Source organism: Melozone crissalis, unplaced genomic scaffold, assembly GCF_028551555.1.
Source record: "Melozone crissalis strain CALT ecotype California unplaced genomic scaffold, PUWL_Pcris_2 ptg000018l_1, whole genome shotgun sequence".
Taxonomy (NCBI): domain Eukaryota; kingdom Metazoa; phylum Chordata; class Aves; order Passeriformes; family Passerellidae; genus Melozone; species Melozone crissalis.
Window position 1 is genome coordinate 32,377,449 of NW_026535796.1, and position 17,020 is coordinate 32,394,468.

General features: G+C 46.9%; 1 protein-coding gene across 1 annotated transcript; it reads right to left on the minus strand.

Moving 5' to 3' along the window:
• Positions 1 to 338: 338 nt before the first annotated feature.
• Positions 339 to 2,102, minus strand: NKX2-8 (NK2 homeobox 8). The gene is made up of 2 exons (XM_054276285.1): positions 1,937 to 2,102; positions 339 to 883 (listed from the first exon to the last, which is right to left on the minus strand). Exons 1-2 carry the CDS (start codon positions 2,100 to 2,102, stop codon positions 339 to 341), a joined length of 711 nt encoding a protein of 236 aa, XP_054132260.1.
• Between the last annotated feature and the right edge of the window lie 14,918 nt (positions 2,103 to 17,020).

Below are 17,020 nucleotides of genomic sequence, written 5' to 3' on the forward strand. Positions count from 1 at the left end.
CAGCTATTTTAAAACACACTAGGTCTCTAGGATGATCATTAATTTTTAACAAGGAATCTCTCGAACAGGAGGAGGAGGAGCGGAGGTTTTACAAAATTCGCGCCTCACGCGGCATCCTCGCCCTCGGGTGAGGCCGGTGTAGGGGAGCGTGGCCCCGGCCAGCTTCGTCCCGGCCTGCCGCCGCCCCGGAGCCGCGCTCCGCCGCCCGGCCCGCCCGAGCGCGGCCGCGCCGTGCCCGCCGCCTTCCGCGGCGCCTTGGCCGCGCTACAGCCCGGGGCTGGGGCGGGCGGCCCCGCGCCCGTGGGATGAGTCCGGCCCCGGAGGGCTGAGCGCCGCTGTCACCATCCCCAGGAGACCACGGCCGGGTGCGCTAAGTGCTGGTACGCGGGGAAGACGCCGAGGGCGGCGGCGGGCGGGCAGGCTCGGTAGCCCTGCAGGGCGAGGGCGGCCTGGGCGCTGCACCCCGCCAGGGCGCAGCCCAGCTTGGGGCGCGCCGCGGGAGCCGGCGGGCTGGCGGGGCAGCCGCGGCAGGGCTCCCCGTCCCGCACCAGCACCGGCACCACCACCCGGCGCAGCAGGGCGGGCGGGCGCGGCTGCGGGCTGCCGGGGCCCTCGCTTCGCGCCCGCTTCATCTTGTAGCGGTGGTTCTGGAACCAGATCTTCACCTGCGTGGGGGTGAGGCTCAGCAGCCGGGCCAGCTGCTCCCGCTCCGGCGCCGAAAGGTACCGCTGCTGCCGGAACCGCCGCTCCAGCTCCAGCGTCTGCGCCTTGGAGAAGAGCACCCGCCGCTTCTTCTTCTTCTCCTCGGCCTCCGAGCCGCGGGCGGGGAGCGACCTTTGGGTGGAGTCGGGCAAGCTCATCTCCGGGCCGCTCTCGTCGGAAGCTGGGGACAGCGAGTGGGTTAGAGAGGGGGAGCCGCCGGGGCCGGGGAGCGCGGCAGGCGTCGAGGAGGCCGCCGAGAGCTGAAACGCCTCTCGCAGGGAGACCCCGTCTGTCTACCGGGCCGGATTAATCCCAACAGTCAAGGAGAAATGTGAGCTAACCCCACGAACACATTAAACCGAGCCCACGGCACGGAGCCGGGCTGGGACCCGCTTTTCCCCGCCGGCAATCCCAGCAGGGGCACGGCCGCTTCGCCGCGCACAGCCCGGGGATTGCGGGCTGCAGCCCTCGTGTTCCCTGGGTACTGAAACAGAATATGGGGCTGCCCGCTCCTTTCATATCTGCTTTTTACTCGCCGCTCGACTACCTTAATATTTAACCTATCCCGGGGCTGTTCCCGCACCCGTTCAAAGGACGATATCCCCCTGCGCACCCTGTGTACACAGGTATACAGTAAACACCGTGTGTCTGTGGCACAATTCATGTGTGCGAGGTGCGACCCATATGCTGCCCAGCTGGGTTTGCGAGCCGGAGCCCGCCCGCCGCGCTGGCAGGTGCGTGGATCGAGGCGGCAGCTCGGGGAGGCGAGGCACGGGGTGCTCAGCTTTCCTCTGCGGAGCCTGGGGTGGCCCCAAACCCTTGAGCACAAAAAGACAGGATTTCTTGCAACAGTGGAACGGGGGTAAAAACTAATCCGGGAAGTAGGCTTAAACGATAAGCGCACAGAGAGAGGTGGACGCAGCCTGAGATTTTGGTTTCTGCCATAGCTGGGAATATGCACTGATCTACCAAAAAACCCCAAAAAGCCTCCCAAAATAACCCACAACGAAAGCCAAACCATCTTTTCTGTCTTAAGATCGTGGCCGGGACATTTCTGCTGATTCGTTGTTGCAATTCAGTAATATTTTATAAAATTCCCAGCCTGGACTCCCTCGATCCTGTAGGCTACGTACACTCTCAATTCGCTGCTTCGCATCTTCGTCAAAGGAATGGGGGGAAATAAATAAAAGATAATTGTGCGGAGGTGGCGAATTCCTGTCCGTTTTATACTCACAGGGATAGTGATTTCTGTCTGTTTCTATCCACCCTCGATACGGCGAGCCGGTGTAGTTCTCCGCTGAGTGGCGATGGTCAGAGGCTTGCTTTATGCTATTAGCATCCTGCTCTGGTAAATCCAAAATGCTCCTCACTGTAAAACTGATCCTCCCAGATGTGGCCATGGTAGGTTGCGCACACACCCCCAAAAAAATATCACCCCAAACCGAACCCGCTTCCTGAAAAGCTGCGAGGAAAGGATTGCGTCCAGTTAGTGGGGAATCTCTCGGCTCGAGAGGACTTTCCTTTCCATCGCCACCTAACCCCAAATATTAGTGTCGTTTACAGAGGTGTCCTGTTTATATAAACAGTCCTCCCCACTGCAAACACTGCCTGCTTTCAAACCGTCCCTGTCTATAGGATGCTAAGTACCTGAATTAGTCAAGTGCTAAAGCCCTAATGGGAGTAGGTGTAACCCCCCCTCCCGCCACCCCCATGAGAGAATAACCCGTTACCTCCCAAAGACAGCAGGAAACAGGCGTCATCATTACATATTCTGTCTGATTAGCCAAAAGTGGGGACAGATAATGGTAATTGTTAGCAGTGAATAACATCTTGGGTGGCATGTGGATGACCAACAACCACCCCCCTCCATCCGCCACCGAAGCCACCAGCGTCCCTTCTATCCGCAGACAAAGTGAATCCTCCCAGGACATCCGCAGAGCATGCCGAGAGCCCCCTCCTCACTTCTCCCTCTTTATTTCCCCCCCTCTCTTGCCTCTTTCTTTAAATATGGATGGAATTTAAGTCGTTATTTGTTTTATTTGCCGGGCTGTTCGCAGCGCTACCTCAAATTGTCTTCTTGTTGTTGGCAGGTTTCCTACCCTCAACGGGGCATTTTTCACACCTCGACTGGGCTCTCGGCGGGGAAGGCTGGCGTGTGCGTGCGTTAAGGAATGGGATCTCTGGCATGGGGTTTTTTTGCGTCTCCTGGGCATGGTAGATGGAAGGTGCACCTTTATCTCGAGAAAGATGATAGCGGGCATACTAGGTCCATAAGGAAGAGTCAGGAAGGAGGTAGGGGTGTGGGTGGTTTTTTTGGGGTTTTTTTTTTTATTTTTTTAAAATTTTTTTTAATCACTAACCCAGGGAATAATATCCCATCGGGCGGGGTGTGTGAGTGACTGAAACGACTCCAGCTGGGGAGGGGGAGAAAAGATCAAACACGGCCCGTCTATTTATCCGCGCCGTCCCTGCCGACGGCCGCTTCATCTGCCGAAAGAGGCAGCAAAGGCTGCCAAGGGCCGGCGCCCCCCGGGAGGAGGGTGCTGACACTGTCTGGGCGCGGCTCGGGGACGCTCCGCGGGACAAGCACCTTCTCTCAGCTTCACCTCCCCTCCTCCTTTCACCGGGCGGCCCTGTCCCCTGGCGAAGCTGCGGCCGGGCTTTGCCCAGCCTCGGTGGCCGCCGAGGACTCGTAAGAAAATACGGCACAGAAAGAAGCGCCCGGCTGCCGTTCAAACGCAGGCCCGCAGTGGCAGGGCTCGGTCCCCGGCGGCAGGGCAGCGGTACAAGTGACCGATGGGGGCGATGTTTCACGCGGGTGGCGCAGCGCGGCTCAAGCCGGAGGGCGGGGGCGGGACACGCTGCCCTTCCCCATCGCTCCCCGCCGCCTCGGCGGGAGGGACCGGCGCACGCCGCGGGAAGCAGCGGGAGGCCGGTCCGGCTGGATGGAGCAAGGCCTGGAGAGAAGGAGGCACCCAGGCTTTCCTTTGAACGCGGGCCGAGGCTCTCCCAGCGCATCCCCGACGGGGGAACGCCGCGAACCCCTGCGGGCCTGCAAAGGGAAACTCAGACACACGCGGAGATACTCTTCTCTCCTGCCGCTTTGTCGGTTCTTATTTCCCTGTCCAAACAGGCATCTATCAGCTATTGTGTATAGATTATATCTATCCAGCCCCTCTCTCGTCCCCCAGACCTGCTGCCCGTGCGCCCCCGGCCGCGACCGCCCCTCCCCGCCCTGCTCTGGGTGTCGCCTCCGGGAGCAGTCACAATTCCCGGGAAAATGTCAATGGGCAATAGCGGCGAGGGAGAGGTGAGATTTATATCGGCGAGATTTGTGGGCGAGATGAACGGGGCACAAGGCTTCATTTGGCCACCTTCCCGCATATTTCTTCGGGACTGGACAGGCTCCATATAAACGATTCCCAGGCCGTGATTACTGCAGCCACCTATCAAGCGTGCCTGGTGACAGTAGTTATCTCCCAGCTCCGAGCACAGCCTCCCAGCCGTCCTGGGTGGTCGGAGCGAGGGGAGCACAAATACATGCCAACTGCTAGGCCGTGAACAAAAGGGAAATGTAGCCCTATGTCCCGGACCTGTTGGAAGCATTTGTTCCAGTCAAGATTTTGCATTTGTTCAGATCTGGAATAATAGGTGATTGACGCCTTCCCACAATGTGCTTTAACTCTCCGGGATAAATCGGAGCTTGTTCCTTGTTGTCATGGTTTTCAATAGGGTTCAATGGGATTGAACCACTATCGACTCTGCTTTACGTCTCCGGCAGCCCCGTCCATACAAATTTATTAGTTACGTCTTTTTAAATGAGATTAAATTGAAACGACGTGTCCGTCCGCGGCGGAGCGGCTACTCCCGCGGTCGCCCCTGTGTCCCCTCGGGCCCCGAGTGCCCGTGTCACCGCCGGGGCAGCCCAGGCCCGCCGGGGGGACAGGACAGGACAGGGGCACGGCCCCCCTGCTGCCAGGTACGGCCGCGCTCACCTGCCCGGGCCCGGCCCCAGCGCCGCCGCTGCCCTGCGCTCCCGAGCGGCCCGGCTATAAAGGGCGACCGAAAAGTGCTTATTAATATCTTGACCCCACAGGCAAATATTTGCTGAATGCCTGCGCTGGAGAGGAGCTTCGGGAGGGTCGACCACAGCAGGGGAGGGGGCCGGGGTTCAGAGCGCCACAAACTTATACAGTATCCGAGGTGGCTCTTAAGAGGAGTTTGCCAAGGACACTCGAAAGAAAGTGCAAAAACTTTGCAAGGAAAAAAAGTCAGGATGAGAGAAAGAGAGTCTACTTCAGTGACCTCTCTTAGCCTTTTAATCTATTTAACATCCTAAGCCCACACTGATGTGTAGAAATAAGTAAATGGTACTCTTCAAGCCTTAAGAGCTCTTCAGCGTCAAATATTTGCACTTACTCTTAGAGTTTTTTCTCAAATAGCGCAAGACGCATTCCCCTTGGACGAGCCGAGCTGTCTAAATATACCTACGCATTGTTATCTGCGGGAAACGGTTTGCTTCAAAGGCAGAACGTAATAACCCGAAATGTTTCATCTCTTAGTTTGCTTGAGACAGACTTGGACGCTTTTCAGCTCCGGCTGCCCGGCCTCATTTCGGGGTTTGCCGGTTCACATTTCACTCTCTCCCGCCAGACTCCCGCGTGTCTGCCCACGGGACGCTGGAGCTGCCGTTCCCGTGGGGAGGCGTCCTTGGACCGAGAGGTGGGTTTGCCCTCACCTCTCTGTACCGGCCGCCCCGGCGGTATCCACGGGAAGGGACGGGGCAGTCGTTTCTCCGGGGCTGTTAGTACGCGGCAGGGCCCGCGGTGTGCTCCGCCTGCAGACGCGCTGGGGTCCTGTGGCAGGATCCGCCCCGCCATCCGTGGGCCCGTCTCTGTGGGCCCATGGAGTGAGACCTTGTTGGCCTCCGTGGGCCCGTAGGGGATGGCTGCGTGCGCCCGACCACCTCACCCCTCCAGATAAATCCAGAGAAACACTTCGCTCCCCCCAGACCCTCGCCCATTTAAATGAATTTTCACCTTTCCGAGGGACTTAATTTTTTTTTTTTTAACTTTCCTTGTTTTCACACTGCACGCCGCGCTCTTTTCCGCTCATGCGCCGACGGCCACCTGTGGCTGCGGCCCATGAGAGACGGGCTGGGAGAGTGAGGGGCCGGCACTCGGCCGTGTCCCCGCAGCCCTGCCGCTGACGAGGTGCGGTGGCCGTGGCGCCCCGTATGGCGGACACCGGCGGAGATAAACCTGCAGCATGGACCGGGCTGCTCCCCTCGAACCGGAGGTCAGAGGGACCGCGCGGTTTCCTGCCCGAGAGGCGGCCCGGCCCGCTGAGGGTATCCCAGGGAGCCCGGCCCGCCGAGGGTACCGCGGCCTCACCAGCCCCCGCTGCAAACACACCTCCGACCACCTCAGAAAATAGCGGCTTTTTCTATAATTCCTTTCCCCCCCCCTTCCTACTTGAATGGGTTCATTTACTGTGCTCAGTGGAGGATTGCAAAGCAGATTGACCAAATCGAGGTATGTGAGACGCAGAAATCAAGTATTTTCCTACACCAGTTTGTCGTCCCTGCACTTTCATAGAGGAGGAGAGAAAGGGAAAAAAAAATAAAAGGAAAAGAAAACGTTATCAACGCGGAGTCCGTCTGGCTCTGATTGGTATAGTCCCGGCTTTAGGGAGGATCTCTCCACAGTGTATCTGCAGGGGCGTTAAATGCAATACTCTAAAGTGACTATAATGAAAACCTGATCTCACAGAATTTAACGTGAATTTTGGAATTTATTTTTAAGCATGCAAAATTCCAAAAAAATTTTTTTTAAAAACAGGCAAAATTTCAACTTTTATGTAAAAACCAAAGAATTCTTTACTTCATTTTTTCCCAGTAATGAGTTTTCCCATAACTTTACACCTTTTTCCTTCATTATCTGAAAATAGTATCTTTTATCTTTCCCTCTCAACTACAAACCAGCTTTAGACTTTGAAAATTAATATAACCCCTTATTTGTCTGTTTGCTTTGCAGCTGATACTCATTGTAATACACTTTCTAATTAAGGCAAGACTGCGGAAGACATGGAATATACCTTACAGGAAAACCGGTTTCTATATATTTCTGTATGTTGTATTTGTCTCTCCTTCCTTGTAGAACAATGACATTTGCTGTGCACATTTCTTGATACATCTGAACAACCTGCACCAGCTCCTTTATTTCTTTTTTTTTTTAATGACTAAATACATCGACTTTAACATATTAAAAACTTCAACAAACAAAATAAACTTTCTTTTGTAGCCAATTTTGAATATGCTTATTCTCTGGTGAACTAACTCCCATCCCATCAAAATCATGAACCCGTTTCCTAACAGTTTTATTTTGCTGGGTTTTCTTGTTTTGCTTTGTGGGTTTTTTTGTTTTTTTTTTTCTTTTTTTTTTTTCTCCAGAGCTTGTTAATTTAAAATAAATAATAATTATTAAATCTGATATGTGCAAAGTATGCTATTCAAGACTTACACTTTTTATGAAGCCCTCCATTCTCCATTCTGCATTTAAACAGGAGACTTTGCTCCTTGAAACAGGGATGTCTCACCGCAGTGGAGGATTCAGGATTGAGTTTTTCATTTGCTCTGTGTAATCATCCCAGAGAAATTATTTTGCAATTTGATTGAAAGAAAAGCAGCAAGGGACAACCCCGCATTGTTCTGTAAGTTGGTGTGGGACTAGTTTGTGCTGAGCCAAACTGGTGTAGACAGCATGAGCAGGGCTCGCCAGCTGCTTGTGCTTTCCTTCCTTTGAGCTCCTTGAAGCCCAGCTCCCAGGAAAGACTGAGGGGATGGGGCTTTTTCTTCCCCCTGCGGTTATTTGGCTCATGAAACTGCAGCAGTTGCTCTGTCAAGAGCTGGCTGGAATACAAGCTCTGTACCTACCACCTCTGCAACGCCATTTGCCTCTTTGCTCAGCTTTTATCCTGCACTCTCAGCCTTCACGGGATGTACAGAGAGGCAGGGTCCAGCTGAGGAGTAAAGACAGGGCATAATCTTGGGCCCAGGTCCAGCTTGTATCTGGAACATGTGCCCTCTTCTCCTTCCTGGGTAAGCCCCCTGTGTAAGATGCTCAGGCTCCCAGGGGGAGATGGCTCATCTGGAGCTTAGGGGCAGCCAGTAGCTTCAATGACCTTGAAAGAGGCTACTCAGGCCAGGGCAGAGACCCTGACCCAGGTACACCTTGCATTTAGGCTTCTAAGCACTCTTTGCTTCACAGGGAATTAGGTGCCTAAAGCCTCTTGAGAATCTGGCTCCAAAACTGGGTGCTGCTAGGAAAACAAGGAGAGTGGTAAGCAGAAGGAAAGTCCTTAAGCAGTTACTGAGAAGCTGCAATAGAGGACAAAAGTTTCCTTGGAAAAAGCTGTCCTGTTGACCAATGCCATCACATTCAACAGGTCTTCATAATGACAAAAGATATTTTGTGCTTTGGATCATTTAGAAGGATATATACTTGATATCGATGTGTAATTCCTTGTTCTACACTATATTGTATCATTTACATTTAAAAGTAGTCATTAAGTTCTGATAAATATCCTCTATTAGTGAAATTCTACCAAAATATTAGAATAAAACTGGCAGCCAAAATTGCAGAATTCTAAAAGCTCCCTTTATAATTTTCACTGAACATCCTCTGAACATCCTGTATCATCAGAGCTTGAATTAAGAAGCCAGGAGAACCTGTAGTAATTTTTCTATCCTGTCCCACTTTCATAAATGCCATTGATAATTTTCCTGGCTTGTACCAGAAACAGTGTAGTCAGCAGGAGTAGGGAAGCAATCCTCCTCCTATGCTTGGCAGTGGTGAGGCCACACCTCAAATCCTGTGCTGAGTTTTGGGTCCCTCACTAAACAAGAAGGACACTGAGGTGCTGGAATGAGTGCAGAGAAGGGCTACAAAGCTGGTGAAGAGTCTGATGCAAGTCTGATGAGAAGCAGTGGAGGGAATGCATAACCTTATAACTCTCCACAACTACCTGAAAGGAGGTCACAGTGACCTGGACATCTGTCTCTTCTCACAAGAAACAAGTAATAGGACAAGAGAAAGTGGCCTCAAGTTGCACCAGAGGAGTTTTAGAGGATATTAGGAAAATTACTTAAATGGAAGGATTGTCAAGCAGTGGAACAGTATGCCCAGAGAAGTGTTGGAGTCACTGGAGGTATTTAGAAGACGTTTAGATGCAGCACTGAGGGACATGGTTTAATGGTGGCCTTGGCAATGCTGGAGTAATGGTTGGACCCAATGACCTTAGAGGTTTTTTCCAACCTAAATAATCAAAACTGAGCAGCTAAGCTTTAAAAGATCTGGTCCTCATTTTGCTGTCATGTTTTATAAATGTAGCCCCAAAGGGCAATGAGGACTCCAATGAGGCACATCTAGTTTGGGGCAAAGGCAGAAATGTAGTCATTTAACTGAAACAAGAAAATCAGTTTATGCAGCTACTTTACATGTAGAATCCCCTCAAGTTATTTTCTCAAAGGTTCATTTGCACAGCAATTGTCAAAATCCAGCTTGAGTAATAAAGTAACATGATCTAAAGGAGATGTGCTAGATGAGGATGGAGGAAATTCTGAAATGTAGTTTGGTTCTGCCACTTTTATCCCATATGGCTTTGTGCTTCCTCAATCTATTTCCTTGCCTTTAAAATAGGGTCAGATACCACTAAATCAGCTTTCTCTAACAACTGCTGTAGTTGTATGTGGTGTGAATGTTGGATATCCACATAGTGCATTAACTACAAAAAATGCCTTAAAAATTCTAAATAATCACTCGTATGAGTTTGTGGAAACAGGTATGTCATGGAAACATTTGTGTTCCATTCTGGATTTGTGTGTGTCATGCTTTTGTTCAGTGAAGCTATTCAAATGGCTGCAGTTGTCAAGGCAGAGAAGTTATGATTCATATGTTGAAACAGCTGCTGCAAGAACATTTCAAAAGAAAAGTTATTTGGGTGTTTTACTCACCTGCAGAGCCAGTGACATCATATTAAGTAACAGCTTCCAAAATGTGAGCTGCTGGAGCTCCCATAAAAAAAGCCAGAAGCAATTGCTCATAAAGTTTTCAGTCAGGCACTGGTACTGTTAAAAAAGGAAAAGCTAATTTTTACTTATGGGCAGCAATTAACGATGTAGATAAATCCAATTTGCTTCCACACCACTTCACCCCCACTTGTCATCATGTTCCTCTCCCAGCACAACTTCATGGCAACGCTCAACTGCTGAGCACACAACCTGCTGCCTTGTTAGAAATTAATCTTTGTGAATGCTCACAGATGTGCTTTTTGGGGGTTTTTTGACCTTGAGTGGACTTGCATGATGTTTCAGAGTTATGTACTCCCCTTGAGATTGCTGTGGGCAGGGGCAGGCACTGGAGAGTGATTTAATCCTTGTGGGTGTAGAGACAGGGCAGAATCTGACTCTGCTTCACGCCCTATAAAAACAGCCAACAAATCCTCTGGCAGGTTTGTTGGAGAAGATGCCAGCTGAGGCATCAGACAAATCCTGAACACACAGGCTCAGGAAGCAGGGGGTACAAAAAGCCAAGGGGCTAAAAGAACACACAATAACTAATAGTGAATAAATGACTGCTGACCCTCCCCATCGCTGCCCTCTTTTTCAAGCTGATCCCAGCGTAAGGTTGTACATCATTGTTTTTTTCTTTAGGAGTGTGCAGTCAGCTCCACACACACAGTTTTAAACTCAATTGAATCATTGCTAACTTCTCTGGTGACTTATTGTGCACTGACATCCTTCCTAAATTAAAATACATGGAATTAATAATGCTGGGGCCCTTGTTTGTGATATTTTTGCAGATTTTTGCAGGTCAAATGCTAACCACTTGAAATACCTAATGGTCAGTTCTGTTTGAGTTAGAGCAGCTTACTTTTTTGGGTACTGCAGCTAAGTGAGAGCTTTCACTGAATTTTTCAAAATTATGATATTCCCCAAATCAGGTTTGTGAATATCCCTTTCTGCCTCCAGACTTGGGCACTGGGTGAACAAAAAACATTTCCAAGATTTTCTCCCTCATATTGCAGTGCTTAAGCCTAGTGACAGGAAGGAAGAATAGTGGATGATTAATTTTAAAACAAAACATTCCTGCCAGCCCTCTGCAGCTAAATGGAAGTTGTGGTGACTGTGGAATTTATGGAGAGTATTTCAAAGTGAGATGTATTTATCCCATGACAACACTCTATTGCCATGACATTTTGTGGCATACCTTTAATAATGAGCAACCTTTGTATAATAGTTCACACTTTATGGAATTTCTTGCATCACTGAAAAAAAAGCTGCTTTACAGTTTTTGGAGCAGACATATTCAAATTTTTTCTATTTTTTTTTTCTTCCCTAATATGTTTCCTTTCTCTGTTTTTCATCCAGCCAGCAAAAACATCTATTGATTAACAATGAAGCTGAAATTTCAGCTCACAAAATCATATGTATTATGGCCAACATCAAACAGATTTACAGAACTTAAAGTAATGATTAATAGTAATGGCTTTAGAAGGATGACTTCTTCTGTGAATTCAGATCTGGTGCATTGATTTAGTAGGCATTTAAGGCTAAACAGTCAACATAAGATTGCATGATCCATATTTAATCTGATAAATATTTTATGTTTCTTTACAGCAGCAGCTGGTTTATTTTATGTATTTAACCAAAGAAGTACTCTGTAAAGCTATTCTGTGCTTTGGTCCATAATAAATGTTTTCTTTAGAGTAGGGAAAAGTTCAGCTGTGCTCACATAGTTACATTATGCATGCTTTCCTGCTGTACCACGGGGGGGAATTGCATTTGCAAACAGAAAATAAAAATGGAATGGCAGAGGGGGGAAAAAAAGCAAACATTCTTTTTAGTGCCTGTCTCGCAGACACATCTCAAAACACTAAAGGGAAATGATTGAAAAAACCAGTGTTAGCAAGGATTCCTCAGAAATGACAATGATGAGCATCCAGCCAAGGGCTGCTGGGCCCAGCCGTGTCCTGCCTGTGGATGGTGGCCGCAGGGAAGGTGACAGCGCCGGTGCCGCAGGAGCTGGGGCCAAGCACAATGGCTGAAAGAGCGACCACCCAAAGTGGGGCCGCTCACACTCAGCACGCACAGGGACCTGCAACAGTTGACCTCAGCCTGTGACCAGCAGAGTAAAGAGTCACTAGCTCAGAAAGGTAACTCGGGCCCTGCTCTTTAATGGCTTTGTAAATCAGGATAAGCACCTTATAATGAATGCAAAAACTTTCTTGGTAACCAAGTGCGACTGGGATGGGATTGGGAGGCTGGGGCGCTCCTGGGAGCAAACCTCTAGCAGCACGCAGAGCCCAGCTGCTCTTTTTGTACAGTACTGCCTGAAGGGCCAGGCAGCAGAAAGCCAGGCTGCTAGGCAGTACTGCAGCACTCAGTTTATAAGTGTGCATCTGCATCTTCTGATTGCTTAGGTCACCAAAATCAGCAGCCTCAGAATATCCCATCAGGACTTTTGGAATGGAGATGGAAAACCATGTAATTCTTACAGTGGCAGCAAGACAGCAAGGAGATGTATTTTAACATCCACAAAATCAGCACTTAAGCTTTCCTGGACCTAGAAGGGTCTTTTGTGCCCCTGGGTGCTCCCAGGATGCTTTTTTGCACCTTAAATAAGTATTTGGCTTGGGATGCAGATAAAAGATACTGCTTCACTTAAAAATAATGTTGCAGTTTATTGTGGTTTTTGGTCCTCAGAGGGTTTTAATTTGTTTGGATGTGACAGCTGTGTTGCAGCTGCAGGCAAAATATTCTGTCTTTCTTTAGTGTCAACAGCAACATTTTTAGAAATTTCCTGTACTGCCTCGTTTGGTTCTTTTATTTTTTCCAGCTTTTATTTTATGTAATTAGTCTTTGTACGCAGAGTGTTTAAGTTTGTGTTCTTCCTGCTCATTTTTGATCCTCATATGCTCTGTTTGGTGTTTCACTTGTGCAGTAACCACTACAGCAACATTTTCCCTTTTCCTCTTCCAGATCCAAAACCTCAGGCTACAGAATTTGCCTATGACTGTGATGTGAAATGCATGTTACATTTTGTGTACCACACCCAATGAAGGGAAGCCTGGCTCAGAGCATTTTCAGAGATTATTCTTCTGCGTCTCTAGTCCTATCATTTGAGTTACCCTAACTATAGAACATAATAGTGCAATACAGTATCAGAGCCTGGATTTTCAGTCCATTGTGAAGATGTAACACTCACTGATATGAATCTTAGTCTGAGATATTCTCATTTATTCAAGGCAGCTATGCCAATTGAAGCACATTCAAATCAATATTGACTAATAAGCTCTCAACATTCTTTTAAATAAACACACTGAGCAAAACAACAAAAGAGAAATAAAATGCAGGTAGACTTATGAAAACCAGGGAGTACTGAGATTTTGTTATACATAAAACCAGATTTTCAATGTGTACTCTATTGCCCCACTGACTTGGTGGAGCTACCTAGGTTTAAACCAGTTAAGTTCCTGGCTTTAGCTATTTTACTCCTTTCTTTATTGCCTTACCATTCCAGGCTTTCAGGACAGACAGGAGAAATGAATGCTTGCAACACTTGAAAATGAACTGAAATTTTGCAGTGCTGGTTAAGTGTTTAACTGTTTGTCAAGGTTAACAATGTGTTTAGTGTGCACACATGAGGGAAATCTTAAACAAGTGGATTTACAGAGCTGAGCCTTTGCTACACTGAGAGTATAAAGGCCTGTAGCTATAAGCCGGAAGATAACAGCTTGAAAATATTGCTAAAAAAATAAACCATAAATCTCCACAACCAGCTTCAGATAATGTCATGGGAACAGGCTGCATGCCAGGAAGCAGCAGGGAAGGTGAGAGCTCATGCTGCTCCTTAGCATCCAGCAGCACTCCAGCACGGACTGTCCGCTCGCAGCCCGGCTGGATGCCCAGGGCAGGCTTGTCTGGCAGCAAATTGCAGCACACAAATAGGAATAACAGAGAAGAGAGTCAGGCAGCATAGCTTCCAGACTCTACAGCATTTTAGAGAAGGGATTGCACTAAACAGAGATGTTATTCAGAGGGCAGAAAACTCCTTTCCTTTTTCTTTTTCTTTATTTCTCTTTTTTAGTTATTATTTTTAACTTTTTTCCCTTTTTTTTTCTTTTTTTTCCCTTTCTTTTCTTCTTCCATATGGTGTCATATATAACTATATCATGGAATTACAGCTTGCACAGCTTCTGTATTCTGCCAAAATATAGGTCCATTAACTTTTATTGAAAATCTACCTCCTTTGTCCATTTCTACAGAGCTGTTTAAAGACACACTTGTTATTAAAGAGCTATGAATATACTCAAGATGGAAAAGGCAGAGTTTGTAACAACATACTAAAGGCTGCAGTCTGGCCACCACTGGTAGGAGTTTACTTCCAGGGAGTACTGGCATTAGCCTGTGTCCCTTCAACCAGTGGAAAAGACAACACCACGGCTTCTGTTTTTTTTCCTAACAACTTTTTGGCCTTTCAAAATTACTTGCTGTTCCATTTCTGCTGGAAAGCTGTAAATAGCAAGTAAGCTGTTTGCATGGTTTCTGTGTCTCTGGGTTTGAACACATCTTCCTCTCCAGATTTTTTCCTGGGACATAATCTGAGATGTACATTAGCCCATCAAAGAAAGAATCACTATAATTAGCATTCAGCATCAATATTTTAGAGGAATTATACAGTTCAAAATGTTATTTTTACATCAGAAATAATGTATTAACCTCACTTTAATCTTTCTTAAGATCACTACACAAGTAAATATTTTCAAGAATTTTCAACAGAGAGTTTTTTTTCAGATGTAATATGAAAAAAACCTGCTGCAATGTTGCCCTTAAAATGAGCTAATTATAATCATATTGTAATAGACAACCTGTTTCTAAGATCCTTTTGAAAAATTATATCCTGCATACACAAAAGCTAGAAATTAACCTTCTCTGAAATCTGTTTCTTTTACATTCATATGATGTCAGGACTTGGGGCTTTGAGGGAAAAATCAAATTACTATAAATCTGTGAGACTCATCAGCCCTACAAAGGCCTCATCCCATTCCTCTGACAATACAAAATGCCTTTTCAGGGCATCTGCGTGTTTTACATACTTTGATGTTTATTGGCAGAGTGAGGCCCTTAGTTTAAGTAACAAGCTGCATTTCTATTTTTTAACAGTAATGACATATTACATTGCAGTCTTGAAGAATTAACATTGTTCAGGGGGCTCAAATTAAAAGGTAGTGATAGAAATAGAAAAATATTGATTAAGCCCTAAATGCCACTGTATGCCACTGGCTAATGTACTAGGAGGCAGCAGGGGGCTTGGAGAACTGAAGCTTGTGGAAATGCACCAGGCTGTTATGTTCATGTTCTGTGTAGGTGTTATGCTGCCTTCTCTAGGGTAGGACAGCCAGCATGAAAAGTAAGAAGTCATGTAGATGTTAGAGGCTTGTGAGCAGGACAAGGAAGCTGCTGGGACCTGGACATGAGAAGAACACAGTTTGTTTTCCCCCCTCCAGCATTCCCTGAACTATTTCATGGCAGCATGAAGACAGCACAGGAAGAGAATCCTAGTAATGCTTATTTTTAAAGTGTCTTTCCTTCCCAAACAAAGTCCTTTAAAACTGATAAGTAAAAAGCTCTTCTCAATCTTCCACTCCATTTATTTCTCTGGCTCCACAATGTGATTTTCCTCCTTGCATCCTTCTGCAGCCCGCTGCTAGTTCTTTGTTGTCTGAAGACTCACTAAGGTAAACAGTTTACCTAATTTGCTCAGTGGAAAAATATGAGAATATTTCATTTTACCAGCTTGAAGTACTCTGCCTTTCTATGGCCATAGACAAATCACGCAGGCCACCAGCTTTGTCTTGCAGCTCAGAACAGGCTGAACATCCCCAACATTTTCTAGACTTTTCTCTCTGGAAAAAAATTAAATTGCTCAAGCAAGCAACTGGTAACTGAAGAGAATCTATTATCTGAAGCTGGGAGGTTGACTGCAGCTTATTCAGAGGGTGAAAAGCCCTTTGCATGGGAGTGAAAAAAGGTGTATGGTTTTTCTCAGCTGTTCAACCCTCTTCTAATTTCATTGTGACTCAAGCCAATGAGCTATATAAAGTAAAATACTTTAAAACCTTAACTTCAGTTATAGGTTCCACGGAATCAGCAATAATTATAATAAATTAGACCACCTTTATTTGATTCCTGTTTACCTCAAGTCACTTTTCACATCCATACAAGTGCATATGGTCAAAAAGCAGCAATTCTGAAGTAAACCCGGGAGTACTCAGAAATGCTGTGATTATTTCCCTTTCTAGGAAGAATTTTAGCAAGCCCAGGAATTTTTGCTGTTGTTGACTACAATGTGTCTTTTTGGCCTTTCAAGATCACAAAAGCAAATATAAGAGGGATATTGTGAGTTTTTGCAACTCAACAGCCCTCTCATCCTCTGTAACTGAGATTTTCAGCCTAACAGATCGAGATCAAGGCAGTGAATGTGGCCAAAGGTCTGCTCTATTTGCTGCAAGGTAACTCAATGACCTTTGAAAGAGGAATCAGCTGAAGAGTCAGGTACAGAGATTAAGGAGGGAAATCTTTGTGTAGTGGATAAAAGTCATTGCTTTGAAATGTTACTATGTCCAAAAGCAGCCAAAGTACTGCACAGGTCAGAGAACTACTAAATCTGAAACTCTCTCTAGAAAATAATTGAGGTCCTTGGTTCTGCTCATGTCTCAATGAAACCAATGCAAAGCTGTAAAACTCCCTCATTGATGGCATAAGATCCAGCAGGACAAAATTGAGTGGGAAGAGGATCAGTAAAAACACAAAGGTGCCCTGAAGAAGGAATTTTGAAATGTTATTTCTAACTGATGTATGTATTATGTTGACTTCGCATTCTTACCAGGGGAGAAATCCCTGATGGCCAGCAAGTGGACCTTGCTCTGACCATGGGAAGGAAATAATTTCATATTATCATAGAATAACAAGTTGGAAGGAGAACCCAAGCATCAGCTGGTCCAACTTTTTTTTCAAAAGCACAATCTAGACAAGATGGCCCAGCACCCGCTCCAAGGTGAATATCAAAATTGCCCAACATACAATAAGCATAGAAAATTTAAAAAAAAGAAGAAAAAAGGAAAGTACTTTTTCTCACACAGATTTTGATCTTTTGAAATTTAAAGTTAAATTGATGGTTAAATTTTGAAATTGAAAGTTAAATTTTGCTGCAATTCTGTTCTACAAAACAGTATTACAGAACTTAATAATATTGCA

What these genes read in the sequence shown, in the direction of transcription:
- NKX2-8 (XM_054276285.1), bottom strand. Translation starts at nt 2,102, where the DNA reads ATGGCCACATCTGGGAGGATCAGTTTTACAGTGAGGAGCATTTTGGAT. An exon ending in AGACAGAAATCACTATCCCT is followed by an intron (nt 884 to 1,936) that starts GTGAGTATAAAA and finishes CGCTGTCCCCAG; the next exon opens with CTTCCGACGAGAGCGGCCCG.